Source organism: Hypanus sabinus, chromosome 24 (genome assembly GCF_030144855.1).
Source record: "Hypanus sabinus isolate sHypSab1 chromosome 24, sHypSab1.hap1, whole genome shotgun sequence".
Lineage (NCBI taxonomy): Eukaryota > Metazoa > Chordata > Chondrichthyes > Myliobatiformes > Dasyatidae > Hypanus > Hypanus sabinus.
The window spans coordinates 23,303,819-23,320,832 of record NC_082729.1 but is presented as its reverse complement, the minus strand read 5'-3'; the positions used below and the strand labels follow the sequence as shown (position 1 = coordinate 23,320,832).

The window sequence follows — 17,014 nt, the reverse complement described above, 5'->3', positions numbered from 1 at the left end:
GGCAACCACCAGTCACAGGCCACAGGCCTCCAATCTGAAAAACATACCTAATGGGAGAGGGTTCAACACGGCAAAAAGGAAATGGAACCTGAAAACTACAGAAGAAGTAACACAGGAGTAGAATGAGGCCATTTGGCCCATCAAGTGTGCTGTACCATTCCATCATGGCTGGTTCATTATCCCTCTCAACCCCAATCTCCTGCCTTCTCCCCATAACATTTGATGCCCTTACTAATCAAGAAACTATTAACCTCTGCTTTAAATATACCCAGTGGCTTGACACCACAGCCGTCCGTGGCAACGAATTCCACAGATTCATTGCCCTCTGGCTAAGGAAGTTCCTCCTCATCTCTGTTCTAAAGGGATGCTCTTGTATTCTGAGGCTATGCCGTCTGGTCCTAGACCCTCCCACTATAGGAAACATCCTCTCCACATCCGCTCTATTTAGACCTTTCAACAGTCATTTGCGCAAGAGATTCTGCAGATGCTGGAAATCCGGAGCAACACACACAAAATGCCAGTGGAACTCAGCAGGTCGAGCAGTGTCTGTGGAAATGAATAAACAGTCGCCATTTCAGGCTGAGACCCTTTGTCATGACTGGAAAGGAAGGTGGTGGGGGGGGGGGGGCGAAGATGCCTGAATAAAAAGTGGAGGGTAGAAAAGGAGGATAGCTAGAAGGTGAAGCCAGGTGGGTGGGAAAGGTCAAGGGCTGGAGAGGAAGGAATCTGATTGTTGAAGAGAGTGGACCAGAGGACAAAGGGAAGGAGGAGGAGGTGAGAAAGGGTAAGAGGCCAGAAAGGGGAATAGAAGAGGGGAGGGGGAAAGATTATTCTTTCACCAGATGGAGAGATCAATCTTCATGCCATACAGAATATAAGGTGATGCCTGGCCACCCCGAGGGTGGCATCATGATGGCACAGCAGGAGACCGTGAACGGGCATGGGAATGGGAAGTTCTGCTTTCGGCAGATGGCGCGGGGGTGCTCGACGAAGCGGTCCCCCAGTTTACGACGGGTCTCCCCGATGCAGAGGAGGCCACACTGGAGCCCGGGCCGATGTTTCAATATTCAATAAGTTTCAATGAGATCTCCCATCTCCCCCCCCCCCCCCCCCCCCCGCCTTTCCATTCTTCTAAACAGCGAGGGCGGACCCAGAGTCATCAACTGGTCCTCTCACGTTAACCCTTTCATTCCCGGGACCACTCCTGTGAACCGCCTCTGGACCCTGTCCAAGACCAGCACTATCAAACTACACCGTGGAAGTCCACTCCCTGGCTCCCGCACAACTTACAAAATCAACCGAAGAAGGTAGAGCAGTGGACATGGTGCGAGTGGATTTTAGTGAGGCATCCCACACGTGACGGGCTTATTCAGAGGGTGAGGAGGAATGGTCCAGGGAACATAGCTGTGCGCAGTCAGGATTAGCTTGCCCGTCAGTGGCAGGGGGTGGTGGTAGATGATGCCGTTGTATTCTGGGCAGTGTCTTTACAAGATGGGTGACCTCGGCCATTATCACGACTCTTCAGAGATTGTCTGCCTGGTGTCGGTGGTCACGTGACCACTGTGATACGCACGACCATCCACCACCTAGCTTCACGTGACCCTGATCACGGGCTAAGCGGGTGCCGTACCTCGCCCACGGGTGACCTGCGGGCTAGTGGAGGGAAGGAGCGCCTCACACCTCCTTTGGTAGGGACGTATCTCCGCCCCACCACCCATTACACAGTGCATTGAGGTAGAACAAGGTAAAACAATATGAGATTTTGCAAGGCAAGACCTAAGAGATTTACACGGATGTTGCTTGGATTGGGGAGCGTGCCTTATGAGAATAGGTTGAGCGAACTCGGCCTTTTCCCCTTGGAGCGACCGAGGATGAGAGGTGACCTGACAGAGGCATATAGGATGATGAGAGGTATTGATCATGTGGATAGCCAGAGGCTTTACCCCGGGGCTGAAATGGCTAACATGAAGAGACATAGTTTTAAGGGGCTTGGAAGTAGGTACCAAAGAGATGTCAGGGGTAAGTTTTTCACACACTGAGAGTGGTGGGTGCGTGGAATGCTCTGCCAGTGACGGTGGTAGAGGAGGACACAATAGGGTCTTTTAAGAGACTCTTAGACAGCTACATGAGCTTAGAGGGCTCTGCGGTTGGGAAATTCTCAGCAGCTTCTAGAGTAGGCTACATGGTTGGCACAACATAGTGGGCCGAAGGGCCTGCAGTGTGCTGTAGGCTTTCTCTGTTCTATGTTCTATGAACAGAATGCCAAATAAGGTGTAACAGCTACAGAGAAAGTGCGGTGCGGGCAGACAACGAGATGCGAGGGAGATTGTGAGCGAGTACTGTTCAGTGGTCCGATAGTAGTAGGGTAGAAGGTGTCCTCGAGCCTGGTGGGACGCACTTTCTGACTTTTGTATCCTCTGCCCAATGGGAGGGGAGAGGGGAGAACGGCTGGGTGGGGGGGGGAGTCTTTGATTATTACGCAGACTCTTTTACTGAGGTAGCGGGAGTGTGGGTGGAGAAGAGGCTGTCACTGTGATACACAAAGTACACTGCAGATGCTGGGGTCAAATCAACACATACAAACACGCTGGAGGAACTCAGCAGGTCGGGCAGCATCCGTGGAAACGAGCGGTCGACGTTTCAGGCTGAGACCCTTCGTTAGGAATGAAGAAGGAGGGGGCAGGGGCCCCATAAAGAAGGTGGGGGAGGGTGGAAGGTGCCAGGTGAAAACCAATCAGAGGAAAGATCAAGGGGTGGGGGATGGGGAACAGGGAGGGGATAGGCCGGAGAGGTGAAGAAGGAATCTAAGGGGAAAGCACTATGGGTAGTAGAAGAAGGCAGAATCATGAGAGGTGATAGGCAGCTGGAGGAGGAGGCAGAGTGAAACTGGGATGGGGAAGGGAGAGGGAGGGAATTACTGGAAGTTGGGGAATTCGATGTTCATACCAAGGGGCTGGAGACTACCCAGACGGTATATGACGTGTTGCTCCTCCAACCTGAAGTTTGGCCTCACCGTGGCAGTAGAGGAGGCCATGTATGGACATATATGAGGTACTTCAACTCTTGCTTCACATTCCCATTCGGATATGTCCATACATGGCCTCCTCTACTGCCATGATGAGGCCAAACTCAGGTTGGAGGAGCAACACCTCATCTACCGTCTGGGTAGTCTCCAGCCCTTGGTATGAACGTCGAATTCTCCAATTTCCAGTAATTCCCTCTCTTTCCCTTCCCCCATTCCCACCTTCACTCTGCCTCCTCTTCTAGCTGCCTATCACCTCTCTCATGATTCTGCATCTTCTGTTACCCTTAGTGCTTTCGCCTTACATTCCTTCTTCACCTCTCCAGCCTATCCCCTCCCTGCTTCCCCTCCCCCACCCCTTGATCTTTCCTCTGATTGGTTTTTCACCCTCCCCCCACCTTCTTTATAGAGCCCCTGCCCCCTCTTTCTTCAGTCCTGATGAAGGGTCCTCGGCCCGAAACATCGACTGCTCATTTCAACGGATGCTGACCGACCTGCTGAGTTCCTCCAGCGTGTTTGCACGTGTTGATTGTCACTGAGACAGCCTGGGCTTTGTCCGAGGCTTTGCTTATAAATTGTTACAGGTATTAACTCTCAGCAATAATGATGAGTTTGAACAATACAGATCTGTATTTACTGACAAAATATCTTCATTGGCTCTCAACAACAAACACCTGAATTTACACAACCGAATACCTGGCTTTCCTGACCTTCGGTGAGCGGTCAAAGGAGAGGAAAGTTTGTGCCCGGGAAAAGGAGTTTTACAGTGGCCAGGCTTTGCTCTTGACCCCAGTGTAACCTCCACAGTTTCATCACTTCTGCAGTCGTCAGCCTCCCCAGAGTTGTCACTGCCCGCGCTCCCAATATCCTCCATTCTTAAACTTCCCTGATCAGACCAATCTGCTATCTCACGATTCCATCTGCGAGAGTTTCTCAGAATCAGGTTTACGGTCACCGATGTATAATCGCGAAATTCGTGGCTCTCCGGCCGCGGTGCAGTGCAATCACTGTCCCCCTTGCCACCACACAGTGGCTGAACGCCCCCACGCATACAACCTTCGTTACCACGCAGCTGGGATCTTCCTCTTGTTAATGTTGTATTAAAGAGCTGCGCAGGGTTCCGGAACGGTTGGTCTGCACAGTTATACAAGAATTAGGGCGAGCATTGAGCGCAATACATTAAAAATTTAAAAACAATAAGGAGTTGGTATGGAAGGGAGAGCTTAGGACTTCCAGATCATGGGCTCTCTTCCAGGAAGGTGGGACCTGTACAGAAGGGACGGTTTTCACCTGAACTGGAGGGGACTAATATCCCAGTGGGAGGGTTTGTTAATGCTGCACGGTGGGGTTTGGACTAGAGTTGCAGAGGGGTGGGGACCAGAGTGCCAGAACAGTTAGTGGAGAGGTTGCGGAGGCAGATGTTGGAAAGACCTCAGACAAAGTCAGTAGTCAGAAGGTTGAGCACGGTGTGACTAGTGTCCCTGAGCTGTGTATGTTTCAATTCAAGAAGTATCGTAGGAAAGGCGGGTGAGCTCAGGGTATGGACCAACACCTGGAATTATGACTTTGTGGCCATCAGTGAGACTTGGCTTACAGGAGGGACAGGGACTGGCAGCTCAATATCTGGGGTTTCCCTTGTTTAGACATGACAGAGCAGGATGGATTAAAGGGAGGGGTGGTGTTATTAGTCAGAGAAATGTCACAGGACAGGACTGGAGAACTCAACTAGTGAAGTAATCTGGGTGGAACTGAGAAATAAGAAAGGTATGACCATGTTAATGGGGCCAGAATTACAGAGCACACAGCAAATCCTAGGGACTTAGAGGAACACGTTTGTAAAGAGATTGCAGACTGTTGTAGGAAACATAGAATTGTTATAGTGGGTGATTTTTAACTTTCCACATATTGATTGGGACTCCCATACTGTAAAAGGACTAGATGGGATATAGTTTATTAAATGTGTTCAGGAATCTTTCCTTCATTAGTACATAGAAGTCCCAACAAGAGAGTGTGTGATGCTGGATCTGCTATTAGGGAACGAGTCGGGACAGGTAACATAAGTTGGGTAGGGGATCATGTTGCATCCAGTGATCACAGTGTCATTAGTTGAAAAGTAAATATGCAAAGAGACAGGTCTGGTCTGTGGGTCGAGATTCCAAATTGGAGAGAGGCCAACTTTGATGTACCGGGAAAAAACCTGGCAAGTGCAGATCGTGTCAGGATGTTTTCTGCAAAGGAGTACTTGGAGGGATCCCCACCACCCAGGGCGTGCCCTCTTCACACTGTTACCATCAGGAAGGAGTTACAGAGGGGTGAAGGCACACACTCAGCAACTCAGAAACAGCTTCGTCCGCTCTGCCATCTGATTTCTAAACAAACATTGAACCCATGAACACGACCTCACTACTTTTTTTCCTTGTTATTTTGCACTTTTTATATTAACTTATCTATTTAATAGATATCTCTCTCCATATATATTTTTTAAATGTAACTGAGTTTTTCTCTACATTTATCATGCATTTGATTGTACTGCAGCCATAAAGTTAGCAAATTTCATGACAGACGCTGGTGATATTAAATCTGATTCTGAAAGTGGGAGGCGTTCAAAAACAAAAGTGTAGTTTTGTGTTGTTTCACGTGGCACCAGGGTCCTGCAGGAACGTTGTTTCGTTTTTACTGTGTACTGTACCAGCTGCTTATGGTCGAAATGACAATAAAAAGCGAATTGACTTGACTTGAAGAATATGAGAGTACGAAGCTTGTATGTTCCTGTCAGATTAAAAGGTAAAGATAACAGGAGTAGGGAATCTTGGTTTTCGAGAGATACTGAGGCCCTGGTTAAGAGAAAAAAAGGTGCATAGCAGGTGCAGGCAGCTCGGAACCAATGAGGAGCTTATGGAAAGCAAGAGAACACTTCAGAAGGAAATCAGGAGGGCTAAAAGAAGGCATGATGTTTCTCTAGTAGACAAGGTGAATGAGAATCCCAAGGGATTCTACAAACATATTTAGAGCAAAGGCATTGCCAGGGACAAAATTGATCCTCTGGAAGATCAGAATGGTATTCCATGTTGGAGCCAAAACAGATGGGGGAGATCTTCACTGCAGTCTTTGCATCTGTATTTACTGGGGAGATGGACATCGAGTCTATGGAAATGAGGGAAAGCGGCATCAACTTTATGGGCCAGATACAGATCACAGAGGAGGAGGTGTTTGCTACCCTGAGGCAAATCAGGGTGGATAAACCCCCAGAGCCTGACAAGGTGTTCCTTTGAACCCCACAAGAGGCAAGCGCAGAAATTACTGGGGCCCCAACAGAGGTATTTAAAACAGCAACAGGAGAGGTACCAGAGGATTAGAGGATAACCAGTGTTGTTCCGCTGTTTAAAAAGGCTCTAAACAGAAACCAGGAAATTATAGGCCAGTGAGTCCGACATGGGAAAGTTGCTGGAAGATAAACTGAGGGACCAAATATACAAGTGCTTGGATAGACATGGACTGATTAGGAATAGTATAGTCTGTATGGCTTTGTGTTTGGTAGATCATGTCTAACTAATCTTATAGACATTTTCAAGGAATTTACCAGGAAAGTGGATGAAGGCAAAGGAGTGGATGGTAGGTCATCTCGAACTGGTCTTATAGAGTTTTTTGAGGAAGTTACTAGGAAAGCTGATGAAGACAGGATGATGAAGTCTATATGGACTTTAGCAAGGCATTGGACAAGGTCCAGCATCGGAGTCTGGTCAGGAAGGTTCAATCACTCGGCTTTCAGGATGAGGTAATACATTGGATCAGACGTTGGCTTTGTGGGAGAAGCCAGAGAGTGGTAGTAGAGGGTTGCCCCTCTGAATGGAGGCTTGTTACAGGTGGAGTGCCACAGGGATCAGTGCTGGGTCCTTTGCTGTTTGTCATCTCTATCAATGATCTGGACGACAATGTAGTTAGCTGGATCAGCAGATTTGAAAATGACACCAAGATCGGTGGGCAGTGTGGAAAGTCTGTCATGGCTTGCAGAGGGATCTGCATCAGCTGGGAAAGTTAGCTGAGAAATAGCAAGTGGAGTCTAATGTAGACAAGTACAAGGCATTGCCGACCAGGGTAGCTCTTACACAGGCACGTGGAGGGCACTGAGGAGTGTGCTGGAGCAAGGGGATCTGGGAATACAGGTCCGTAATTTGTTGAAAGTGGTGTCACAGGTAGATAGGTCGTGAGGAAAGCTTTTGGCACATTGGCCTTCATAAATCATTGTACTGAGCACAGGAGAAGAGAGGAGATTGAAGTTGTACAAAATGGTGAGGCCTAATTTGGAGAATTGTGTGCAGATTTGGTCACCTACCTACAAGAAAGATGTGAATAAGGTTGAAAGAGCGCAGAGAAAATTTACAAAGATGTTGCCGGGTCTGGAGGACCCAAGTTATAAGGGCAGAGGAGGAGCAAAGGGGAGGAAGGAGGGGGAGGATTGAGGTGAAGGGAAGATTGAATAGGTTAGGACTGTATTCTTTAAAACATAGAAGGTTGAGAGGAGATTTGCAGAATTCTGAGGGGTACAGATAGGGAGGGAAATGCAAGCTGGCTTTTTCCGCTGAGATTGGGCGGGATGACAAGAAGAGGTCATGAGTTAAGTGTGAAAAGTTTAAGAGGAATGTGAGGGGAAACTTCTTCACTCAGAGGGTGGTGAGAGTGTGGAATGAGCTGCCAGCGCAAGTGGTACATGCGGGCTTGATTTCAGCGTTTAAGAGAAGTGCCAGGCCTGGGGTTCTGACCAGTCCGCGCTGTCCCCCAGGCCTGGGGTTCTGACCAGTCCGCGCTGTCCCCCAGGCCTGGGGTTCTGACCAGTCCGCGCTGTCCCCCAGGCCTGCAGATCGTACTGAACTCCATCATGAAGGCCATGGTGCCCCTCCTCCACATCGCACTACTGGTGCTCTTCGTCATCATTATCTACGCCATCATCGGCCTCGAGCTCTTCATCGGCAGGCTGCACAAGACCTGCTACTACATTGGACAGGGTGAGCGGGGGCAAAGGGGGGAGGATGGAGGCGAGGTGCAGGGTGCACAGGACATGCCTCTGCAGCAGAAGAGGATGAGCGGGGATGACGGGGAGAGGGCGGAGGGCAGAGGTGCTGTGAGGAGAGAGTGAGGCAGGAGGGGGCTGGAGGTGGTGTGGCAGGAGGGGAGGGGCAGCGAGAATGTAGGAGCGGGGAAGGAGGAAGAGGACAGTGTGGAGAGAAGGGGCGAAGGGGAGGGATGGGAGACAAGACAAGGCAGAGGAACGGAGTGTTGGCGACGGGGTAGGTGGAGGGGACAATGGGGGGGTGCAGGGAGAGAGGGAAGGGAGTCAGTAAGGAGGGAGGGGTGGAGGGGCAGGAGGGAGCACTGGATGAGGGGCAATTAGGATGGAGGGGAGGAAGGGAAATCCTTTACTCCCAGAGATGGGGGCTGGTCTCCTCCTGTGCCCTGACCCTGTTTCCCCCCCCCCCCCCACCTCTCCTGAAGATATGCTGGCGGAGGAGGATCCACTGCCCTGCGCCTTCTCCGGTAACGGGAGGCAGTGCACGATCAACGGGACGGAGTGCCGGGGGCGCTGGGAGGGTCCCAACGGCGGCATCACCAACTTCGACAACTTCTTCTTCGCCATGCTGACTGTCTTCCAGTGTATCACCATGGAGGGGTGGACCGACGTCCTGTACTGGGTGAGAGTGAGACCCCCTCCCTGTCCCCCCTCCCTCCTCCCCTCCCTACTCCCTCCATCCCTCCCCCCACCTCCTTCCAGTGTATCACCATGGAGGGGTGGACCGACGTCCTGTACTGGGTGAGAGTGAGACCCCCTCCCTGTCCCCCCCTACCCCCTCCATCCCCCCCTCCACCTCCTTCCAGTGTATCACCATGGAGGGGTGGACCGACGTCCTGTACTGGGTGAGAGTGAGACCCCCTCCCTGTCCCCCCCCAACCCCCTCCATCCCCCCCTCCACCTCCTTCCAGTGTATCACCATGGAGGGGTGGACCGACGTCCTGTACTGGGTGAGAGTGAGACCCCCTCCCTGTCCCCCCCTACCCCCTCCATCCCCCCCCTCCACCTCCTTCCAGTGTATCACCATGGAGGGGTGGACCGACGTCCTGTACTGGGTGAGAGTGAGACCCCCTCCCTGTCCCCCCCTACCCCCCTCCATCCCCCCCTCCACCTCCTTCCAGTGTATCACCATGGAGGGGTGGACCGACGTCCTGTACTGGGTGAGAGTGAGACCCCCTCCCTGTCCCCCCTCCCTCCTCCCCTCCCTACCCCCTCCATCCCCCCCTCCACCTCCTTCCAGTGTATCACCATGGAGGGGTGGACCGACGTCCTGTACTGGGTGAGAGTGAGACCCCCTCCCTGTCCCCCCTCCCTCCTCCCCTCCCTACTCCCTCCATCCCTCCCTCCACCTCCTTCCAGTGTATCACCATGGAGGGGTGGACCGACGTCCTGTACTGGGTGAGTGAGACCCCCTCCCTGTCCCCCCCTACCCCCTCCATCCCCCCCTCCACCTCCTTCCAGTGTATCACCATGGAGGGGTGGACCGACGTCCTGTACTGGGTGAGTGAGACCCCCTCCCTGTCCCCCCCTACCCCCTCCATCCCCCCCTCCACCTCCTTCCAGTGTATCACCATGGAGGGGTGGACCGACGTCCTGTACTGGGTGAGAGTGAGACCCCCTCCCTGTCCCCCCTCCCTCCTCCCCTCCCTACCCCCTCCATCCCTCCCTCCACCTCCTTCCAGTGTATCACCATGGAGGGGTGGACCGACGTCCTGTACTGGGTGAGTGAGACCCCCTCCTGTCCCCCCCTACCCCCTCCATCCCCCCCTCCACCTCCTTCCAGTGTATCACCATGGAGGGGTGGACCGACGTCCTGTACTGGGTGAGAGTGAGACCCCCTCCCTGTCCCCCCTCCCTCCTCCCCTCCCTACCCCCTCCATCCCTCCCTCCACCTCCTTCCAGTGTATCACCATGGAGGGGTGGACCGACGTCCTGTACTGGGTGAGAGTGAGACCCCCTCCCTGTCCCCCCTCCCTCCTCCCCTCCCTACCCCCTCCATCCCTCCCCCCACCTCCTTCCAGTGTATCACCATGGAGGGGTGGACCGACGTCCTGTACTGGGTGAGAGTGAGACCCCCTCCCTGTCCCCCCTCCCTCCTCCCCTCCCTACCCCCTCCATCCCCTCCCTCCACCTCCTTCCAGTGTATCACCATGGAGGGGTGGACCGACGTCCTGTACTGGGTGAGAGTGAGACCCCCTCCCTGTCCCCCCTCCCTCCTCCCCTCCCTACCCCCTACATCCCTCCCTCCACCTCCTTCCAGTGTATCACCATGGAGGGGTGGACCGACGTCCTGTACTGGGTGAGAGTGAGACCCCCTCCCTGTCCCCCCCTACCCCCTCCATCCCCCCCCTCCACCTCCTTCCAGTGTATCACCATGGAGGGGTGGACCGACGTCCTGTACTGGGTGAGAGTGAGACCCCCTCCCTGTCCCCCCTCCCTCCTCCCCTCCCTACCCCCTCCATCCCTCCCTCCACCTCCTTCCAGTGTATCACCATGGAGGGGTGGACCGACGTCCTGTACTGGGTGAGAGTGAGACCCCCTCCCTGTCCCCCCCTCCCTCCTCCCCTCCCTACCCCCTCCATCCCTCCCCCCACCTCCTTCCAGTGTATCACCATGGAGGGGTGGACCGACGTCCTGTACTGGGTGAGAGTGAGACCCCCTCCCTGTCCCCCCTCCCTCCTCCCCTCCCTACCCCCTCCATCCCTCCCTCCACCTCCTTCCAGTGTATCACCATGGAGGGGTGGACCGACGTCCTGTACTGGGTGAGAGTGAGACCCCCTCCCTGTCCCCCCTCCCTCCTCCCCTCCCTACCCCCTCCATCCCTCCCTCCACCTCCTTCCAGTGTATCACCATGGAGGGGTGGACCGACGTCCTGTACTGGGTGAGAGTGAGACCCCCTCCCTGTCCCCCCCACCCCCTCCATCCCCCCCTCCACCTCCTTCCAGTGTATCACCATGGAGGGGTGGACCGATGTCCTGTACTGGGTGAGAGTGAGACCCCCTCCCTGTCCCCCCTCCCTCCTCCCCTCCCTACCCCCCTCCATCCCTCCCTCCACCTCCTTCCAGTGTATCACCATGGAGGGGTGGACCGACGTCCTGTACTGGGTGAGAGTGAGACCCCTCCCTGTCCCCCCCTCCCTCCTCCCCTCCCTACCCCCTCCATCCCTCCCTCCACCTCCTTCCAGTGTATCACCATGGAGGGGTGGACCGACGTCCTGTACTGGGTGAGAGTGAGACCCCCTCCCTGTCCCCCCTCCCTCCTCCCCTCCCTACCCCCTCCATCCCTCCCCCCACCTCCTTCCAGTGTATCACCATGGAGGGGTGGACCGACGTCCTGTACTGGGTGAGAGTGAGACCCCCTCCCTGTCCCCCCCTCCCTCCTCCCTTCCCTACCCCCTCCACCTCCTTCCAGTCTATCTCCATGGAGGGGTGGACGAACACCCTGTACTGAGTGAGGGTCACTCTCTCTCCTCTCATTCCGCTCTATTTCTCCCTCGGCTTCTCCTGCTCCCTCACCACTTGCTTCTCTCCCCGTCCGTCCATCACTCCCTCCCTCTTCTCCCCCACTCCCTCCTGATGCTCTCCCTTCCTACCTTCCAAACTCCACTCCCTGCCTCCCCCCAGTCCTGCCCTCCCTTCCAACAACCCCTAACACTCTCCCTTGTGGCCTTTCGCTGCCTCCCACACTGCAGGGTAAAGGGAGGGTTTCCCATCTTTAGACCCTAGCCGGGTCCCATCTTTCACTGGGGAGGGCGAAAGAGGGAGAGGTAAGATGAGGAGAGCGGGAGGTGGAGAGGGAGTGAGAGGGGAAAGAGGGAGGGGAAGAGAGAGAGAGGGGATGGGGAGAGAAAGAGAGAGGGAGAGGAGAGAGACAGAAAGGGAGAGTGAGAGAAGGGAGTAAGAGGGTAAGGGAAAGCAAAAGGGAGAGAGAGGGAGGAGGGAGAGAGACAGATAGTAATTTGTAATAAATAGTATATACAAGACGACAGTCAGTATAACACAGAAATACAGTTGTGTTAGGTATGAATTAATCAGTCTGATGGCCCGGTGGAAGAAGCTGTCCCGGAGCCTGTTGGTCCTGGTTTTTATGCTGATGTACCGTTTCCCGGATGATAGCAGCTGGAACAGATTGTAGTTGGGGTGACTCGGGTCCCCAGTGATCCTTCAGGTCCTTTTTTACACACCTGTCTCTGTAAATGTCCTGAAGTTCACATCTACAAATGCTCTGGGCTGTCCGTACCACTCTCTGCAGAGTCCTGCGATTGAGGGACGTATAGTTCCCACACCAGGCAGTGATGCAGCCAGTAAGGATGCTCTCAGTTGTGACCCTGTAGAAAGTTCTCTCTCCCTGTAGAGAGAGGGAGAAAGTGAGGATAGAGAGTGGGACAGAGAGGGAGAGAGATAGAGGCAGAAAAGGGAAATTGAGGGGGCAAAGGACAGAGAGGGGTGATAGTGAAGACACAGGGAGGGAGGAGAGAACAAAGAGAGGGAACAGGAGGGAAGGCGAGTAAGAGAGATAGGAAGGGAGGCAGAGATGGGGAGGGAGTACTCATTAACTCCCATCTTGTTCATGCCCAGGCATCTCCCTCTGCCTTTCTGTTATCTTCTCCCTGTTTCTTCAACTCTCCCTCTCTCCGCTACACACTTTTCTCTCTCCCTTGCTCTCCTGTCTCCTCTCTCCCCACTATCTCTACCTCCCCTCTCTTTTTCTGTCTATCCCCTCTCACTCTCTCTTCCCTTTTTTCTCCCCCCATTCCCCTCTCTTTCTCTCACCCTTCCTCTCTCCCCCCACCCTGCCTAACCCCTCAGACACAAGATGCCATGGGTTACGAACTGCCCTGGGTTTATTTCGTCAGCCTTGTCATCTTTGGCTCGTTTTTCGTCCTCAACCTGGTGCTGGGAGTGTTGAGTGGGTGAGTATCCTCTCGGGACCCTCCTCTACACCCCATCCCAATACTACACCCCCCCACCCTCTCGGACCCTCCCCTTACACCCCACTCAGGTGCTGCACCAATCCCGCTGCCCATCTCTGAACCCTTTCCTTCCCCCTCTCCTCCAACCTCGCCCCTTCACCTTCCTAACCCCTCCCACTTCCCCCACCCAGTTTACCCCTCTCTCCTCTTCCCTACCCCTCTGTCCAACCCTTTGTTCCTCTCTTCCCCCTTTCATTTCTCCCTCCTTCCCTCCCTCTCTTCACCCGTCCCATCTGTCTCCCCCCCCTGACCAATCCTGATCTCTCTCCCTCTCCCTCATCTCTCTTTCCTTCTTCCCTCACCATACTTTCTGTCCTGTCCTGCTCTCAAACACCCTCTCCCTCCCTCACTCCCCCTCTCTTCCTCCCCTTCTCACCCCTCCCACCACTCTTTCTCCCTCTCTCACTCTCCTCCTCCTCTCTGCCCCCTCCCCTTCCTCTTCTCTCCCCCACACTCCCCCTCCCTCACCATTTCCCCACACTCTTCCCCTCTCCCCTACTCTCTCTCACTCTCATACCCTCCGTCCCCTTCCCTCTCTACACCCCTCTCTCTCCCTCTCTCTCCCCCTCCCCTCAATCACATCCTCTCACTATCCCCCCACTCCCTCTTTTAACCAAACCTCTCTCAACCTCTCCCCTCTTTCCCACGTCCTGTCTTGGGCTGGGGTGTGAGGTACGGGAGAGGCAGTAAACGTGACAGACGCCTCTGCCCTCTCCCCTCCCTCCGCGCGAAGGGAGTTCTCCAAGGAGCGAGAGAAGGCGAAGGCGCGTGGGGACTTCCAGAAGCTGAGGGAGCGCCAGCAGATGGAGGAGGACCTCAAGGGTTACCTGGACTGGATCACCCAGGCGGAGGACATCGACCCTGACGAGGAGGACCAGGAGGCAGGAGGGAAGCACAAACGTGAGTCCCAGCCCTCCCCGGGCCAGGGAGAGTGACAGAGGATAAGAAACTGGGGTGGGGGGGATGAGGGAAAGGGGAGTGAGGCAGTGCGAGGGACAGAAAGACCGGAGAGGGAGAAGAGATGATGTTAGAGATGGAGGAAGCGGAATGGGGATGAGGAGTAGGGAGGAATGAGGGAGGGAGATGGGGCAAGGGAGAGAGAATGGGGGAGTGAGAAAGTAGGAAAGGGTGTGAAAGATGGAGAGGGAAGTGGTGAAGAGATTTGGTGAGAGGGAGGGTAAAGGGGAGTGGGGATGAGATCTATCTCCTGGAGGTGAGGGGGAGAGAGAGGAAGGGAGAGGGAGGGAGGGAGAGGGGAGTGGAAGGAGAAAATGTAAAGCGAGAAGGAGGGAGAGATGTGAAGGGAGGAGAGTGGAGAGAGGGATAGGGTGACAGAGAGAGGGGGAGTAGAGGAGGGTAGGAGAGAGGGAGAGAGAAAATTGAGATTGGGGAGAGAGTGGGGATGACAGAGGGGAGATCGAGGGAGAGGGAGAAGGTTGAGAGAGAGGGGAGGGGGCGAGAGAGAGGGTGGAGGTGATAGGTGAGGGAGGGGGAGGGAGTGGTGGAGGGTAGAGGGAGGGGAGAGATGGAAGGGTGGAGAGAGGAGAGAGTGAGGGATAATGGGGAGAGAGGAAGAGAGAGGGGATTGGAAATTTGGGGGGAAGGTTGGGGGAGAGGGAATCATGGAGACAGGACTCAGAAGGGTATTGGATGGCCAGAAGGGGAGAGAGAGTGTGGTGACAGAGGTGGGGGGGGGAGAGAGGGGAAAAAGGAGAGGAGAGGGGGAGAGAAAAGGGGCAAGGAGGGGGAGAAAGTGGGGTGAGCGAAGGATAATGGGTAGAGAAGGAGAAAGAGAGGGACTGGGAAGGAGATTGGGGAGAGGTAGTCGTAGAGATAGGACTCAAGGGTATAGGATGGGCAGAAGGGGAGAGAGAGTGTGTGTGCTCAAGATGGGTGATCATGGAAGTTCAGAGAGAGAGAGAGGGAGGAGCAGGTTGTTTTCATGACTGAGTTGTTTTCACTCAAAACCGGGAGAGAGTGGCACAGTGCAGGAACAGACCATTCAGCCCATCTTGTCCGTGCTGACTGGGAAGCCAGACCCATTTGCCCATGTTTGGCCTGTATCTCTCTAAACCTTTCCTGCCCCTGTACCTGTCCGAGTGTCCGAGTTCACACATCTGCCTTAACCACTTCCTCTGGCTGCTCGTTCCATACATGGACCACCCTCTGGGTGAACAAGTTGTCCCTCAGGTTCCTATTAAATCCCTCCCCTCTCAGCTGATACCTGTGCCCTCCCCTGGGGAAAAGGACTGTGACCATCCACCCCCGTGGTTTTATAAACCTCTATGAGGTCACCCCTCAGCCTCCTTCACTCCAGGGAAATCAGTCCCAGTCTGTCCAGCCTCTCAATCCCTCCAGTCCCGGGAACGTCCTGGAGAATCTTTCCTGCCCCCTGTCTGGTTTAATAACATCCTTCCGAAGCTGGGGAGCCAGAATTGCTCACAATACTGAGTGCGGCTTCACCGACGTCTTGTACGGATGTAATGGGACGTCCCAACTCCTGTACTCAGTGTCCCAACCAATACAGCCAACGTATCAAACATCTTCTTCGCTGCCCCATCTACCCATAAGGACACTTACAGGGAACTCCTCTGTTCTGCAACCTTCCTCAGGGTCCTGTCCTGATCGGTGTTCCCAAACTCCAACACCCTCCCCCGACCTGGATTAATCTCTCGCTGCTGCCCCACGGCCCAGGTCAGCTTCCTCCAGATCCCAACGAGAGGAAACAACTGGGTTATTCCTGATGGGCCCAGGGCAGGATGGTGGGTCCGCCAGAGGGGAATGAGGCATTGAGGAACTTTACCCAGGGCAGGGGGCGCCAATGGAGGGTGAAGCTCGGAGACCAAGCAACACCGGCCATCGGGTTTGGTCTGAGAGAGAAGGAAAGACAGTGCAAAAAAATTAACCAGAGCTTGAGAAACCATTTCTAAATTCTCCCTTCTTTCCCTGTTCTCCCCAATTCCTTAACCCATCTCTGACTCTCATCCCCTCGCCACTCATTCCTCTCTCCCTCCCTTCCTCCTTCACCCTACTCGTCTCTCCTTGATTTCCACATTACCTCCCTCATCCCTTCCTATCCTCATTCACTCTCCCTCACCCTCTGCCTTCCTTGTTCCCTCACGTTCCATCCCTCCCTCATTTCCCCTCACTACCTTTCCTCACTCACTCCATTCCTCCCATCATCCCTATCCTCATTTCCTCACTCCCTCTCCCTCCCTCATTCACCTCCACACATCCTCATTCCCTCACTCTTATTATCCTTCACACGCATTCCCTCCATCTGTCATTCCCTTCCTCCGTCATTCAACCCCATCTCCTTCACTCACAACCCTCTATCCCTCCCTCTAATCTTCCCTCATTCAACCCCATCTCCTTCACTCACAACCCTCTATCCCTCCCTCTAATCTTCCCTCATTCAACCCCCTCCTTCACTCACAACCCTCTATACCTCCCTCTAATCTTCCCTCATTCAACCCCATCGCCTTCACTCACTCACTCCCTCCTATCCTTCCCTCATTCCCTCTCTCTATCTCTCCCTGATTTCCATGGCTCTGCATATTTCCTTCCCTCCCTCTATTCCTCCCTCATTCCCTTCCTCTATCCCTCCTTCATTCCTTTGCTCCTTGATTCCCTCCCTCATTCTCCCCGATTTCCTTCACTCAATCACTCCCTCCCTCCATCTGTCTCCGATTCTCACCTTCTTTCACTCCCTCTTTCCCTCCTTCCTTCCATTTTGCCCCATCTTTTCACTCCCTTTCCCTCCCACCCTCCCTCGCTGCCCGTCTCCCCCTATGCTCCTGTTTCCAAGGTGTTACCATGGTGGATCTTGCCAACAAGAAGCGAGGCAAGCTGGGATGGTTCAGTTCCTCCAATGAGACCCACAGTGAGTCGAGCAACATCAGGGAGGGAGGGTGGAGTAGGGTGAGGGGAGGGTTCCTCATGGTCCCACCAACCA

At 54.2% G+C, this 17,014-nt stretch overlaps 1 protein-coding gene across 1 annotated transcript in view; it reads left to right on the top strand.

The window, feature by feature from the left end:
* LOC132380560 (voltage-dependent L-type calcium channel subunit alpha-1F-like) overlaps positions 1–17,014 on the top strand; it is a 113,400-nt gene that overhangs the window by 12,286 nt on the left and 84,100 nt on the right. Inside the window, 5 exon segments of the mRNA XM_059949459.1 lie at positions 7,873–8,025; positions 8,513–8,709; positions 12,896–12,999; positions 13,793–13,959; positions 16,868–16,942. Of these exon segments, the coding sequence (XP_059805442.1) occupies positions 7,873–8,025; positions 8,513–8,709; positions 12,896–12,999; positions 13,793–13,959; positions 16,868–16,942 (696 nt within the window).